The sequence below is a fragment of the Equus caballus genome, chromosome 3 (genome assembly GCF_041296265.1).
Source record: "Equus caballus isolate H_3958 breed thoroughbred chromosome 3, TB-T2T, whole genome shotgun sequence".
In the NCBI taxonomy this organism is placed as follows: Eukaryota; Metazoa; Chordata; class Mammalia; order Perissodactyla; family Equidae; genus Equus; species Equus caballus.
The window spans coordinates 111,861,095-111,863,251 of record NC_091686.1 but is presented as its reverse complement, the minus strand read 5'-3'; the positions used below and the strand labels follow the sequence as shown (position 1 = coordinate 111,863,251).

At 45.2% G+C, this 2,157-nt stretch overlaps 1 protein-coding gene across 2 annotated transcripts in view; it reads right to left on the bottom strand.

The window, feature by feature from the left end:
* FAM184B (family with sequence similarity 184 member B) overlaps positions 1–2,157 on the bottom strand; it is a 136,432-nt gene that overhangs the window by 45,131 nt on the left and 89,144 nt on the right. For both annotated transcript variants that reach the window (XM_070262571.1, XM_023638309.2), the window contains one exon: positions 527–634. In XM_070262571.1, coding sequence (XP_070118672.1) covers positions 527–634 — 108 coding nt within the window. The remainder of the gene's footprint in view (positions 1–526; positions 635–2,157) is intronic.

Below are 2,157 nucleotides of genomic sequence, written 5' to 3'. Positions count from 1 at the left end.
CCAGGTGTGTGGTAATTCATTATGGCAAACCTAGGGGAATTATATAGCCTATCACGAGCCAACGGAGAGACAGGCAGGAACCAGTTTCTTCCCTGGAGCAGTGTCCCTAGAAGGGCAGCCATCTGGAGGGAGGGCTAGCATGAGAGTAACTGATACCCGGATATGGAGGGAGGCGGCAAGGGGCATTATTATGACTGCTATGTGTCATCCTGGGCAGGACCAAAGGCCCTGCTCCAGCCAGTGCCCCAGTACCCCAAGCAGGCTGCTCTCAGAGAGGCAGAGAGGATTCATCTGACAAGCCTCGTTCTTTTTCAAACCCCTCGGATAATTTCTCAGAGCTCTATTTTCTATGTGGTTTTTGCAAATGGATTTTGTGGTGATTTTTGTGTGTGTGTGAGGCGTTTTAGCAGCTCTGAGTGGAGAAATAAGAGAGCCCATTGATGTCAGCGTGTGTCGCTGGGGATGCCAAAGTGCTGAAACCGAGAAGAGAAATATCCTTAATTAAAGCAGAAAGTCTAGAGGTTACCTGGGTCTCTAAAATGCTGCAGTGCTGGCAGTCCAATTCCTGGGGCCTTTCCTTGCCTCCTTGGGCATGTACCTTATTCTGTTGGATAAATTCTTCCAGCCTTAAAACCTAAAACAGAAGAACAGAAACACTTGTCCATGAAACAAAGTCCTTTCTCCCAGATGTGGTCATTAATCTGAGAATCCACTCTTTTGGGTCAGTCAGCTCTGGGGACAGTGCCTCATTAGACAAATTCCAAACACGCTTCTGGAAAGGCCATTTCTAATTAGCTACTTGCCTACTCTTTCTAGAAATAGATTATAGTATTCTACACTTTCCTTTAAATTATTTACATATGTACATTTATACTAGAGCTGTAGAGTGGTTTTCATTGGCTTTCATACCATTCCTGGAAGGCCACTCTATTTCTTTCCTCTTTTTTTTTTTTTTTGAGGAAGATTGGCCTTCAGCTAACATCTGCTGTCAATCCTCCTCTTTTTGCTGAGGAACATTGGCCCTAAGCTAACATCTGTGCCCATCTTCCTCTACTTTATAGGTGGGACGCCCACCACAGCATGGCTTGCCAATCGGTGCCATGTCCACACCCAGGATCCGAACCGGCAAACCCTGGGTTGCCGAAGTGGAGGGCATGAACTTAACCACTACACCTCTGGGCCAGCCCCTCTATCTCTTTTTTTTAAAAAGAATTAGTTGGTAAAGAAAAGGAACAAATATCTAAGAATTATGCCAATAAAATGAAAGAGTGGCTAGAAGATGTTATTAAATTGTACAGCCTTAAGCATGATGATGATTATTAAGCAACTAATTGTGGAGCATCAATGAAATAGACTGGCTTCCCTGCTCTGGACTCTGAGAACAAGGCCAATGACCATAAAGGAAACTCAGACATTGCTAACGAACCTGTGTGGAAAACCTAATACTCTTTAGGGGATGAGGAGAGAGGGGAAAGGGAGAGAGGAAGAGCAAGATGGTAAGATAATAAAGGTCCTTGCCTTCGAGGAGCTGTCATCTTACAGAAGACATAGATATATGTTTATAAGCAACATTTAGTAGACATATGTACAAAATAATAATAGCACCATTAATGGTGTGTTTGCTTGGTGCCAGGCATAGACCTAACTGAGCATTTTACGGTATTAACTCTTTTTAATCCTCACTACCACTACTATGAGAAAGGTACTACCGCAGAGAATTTACAGCAATAAACTCTGCCCAGGGGAGTCCAAGGCAGCTATAGGGGCACTGAAGGATGAATAGGAGTCCGTCAGTGGCAAGGGCAGGAAAAGGCATTCCAGGCAGCAGGAACAGCAGGTGCAATGGTGGAGGAGGGTAGGACGTGTGTGAGGTCTGAAGGAAGGTTCCATCTTGGGGGGCCCAACATGAAGGTGTGGACAGAACAGGGCAGAGTCCTGGGAGGTAGCGGTGGCAAGTTAGGTTGGGGCCAAATTGTGAAAAATATGAGAATTAAAGATTTTAGGGAAGGAGGAGCATGGCCTTGAGCAGATTTGGGTTTGAGAATGCTAGTTCTGGAATTAGCTGGCTTAGGGACAAGGTGGAGGCAGGAAGATATAAGACAAGGCTCTTGCAAGACTCTAGGCGACACCACAGAAGAAGGGCTTCATCAGAATGTC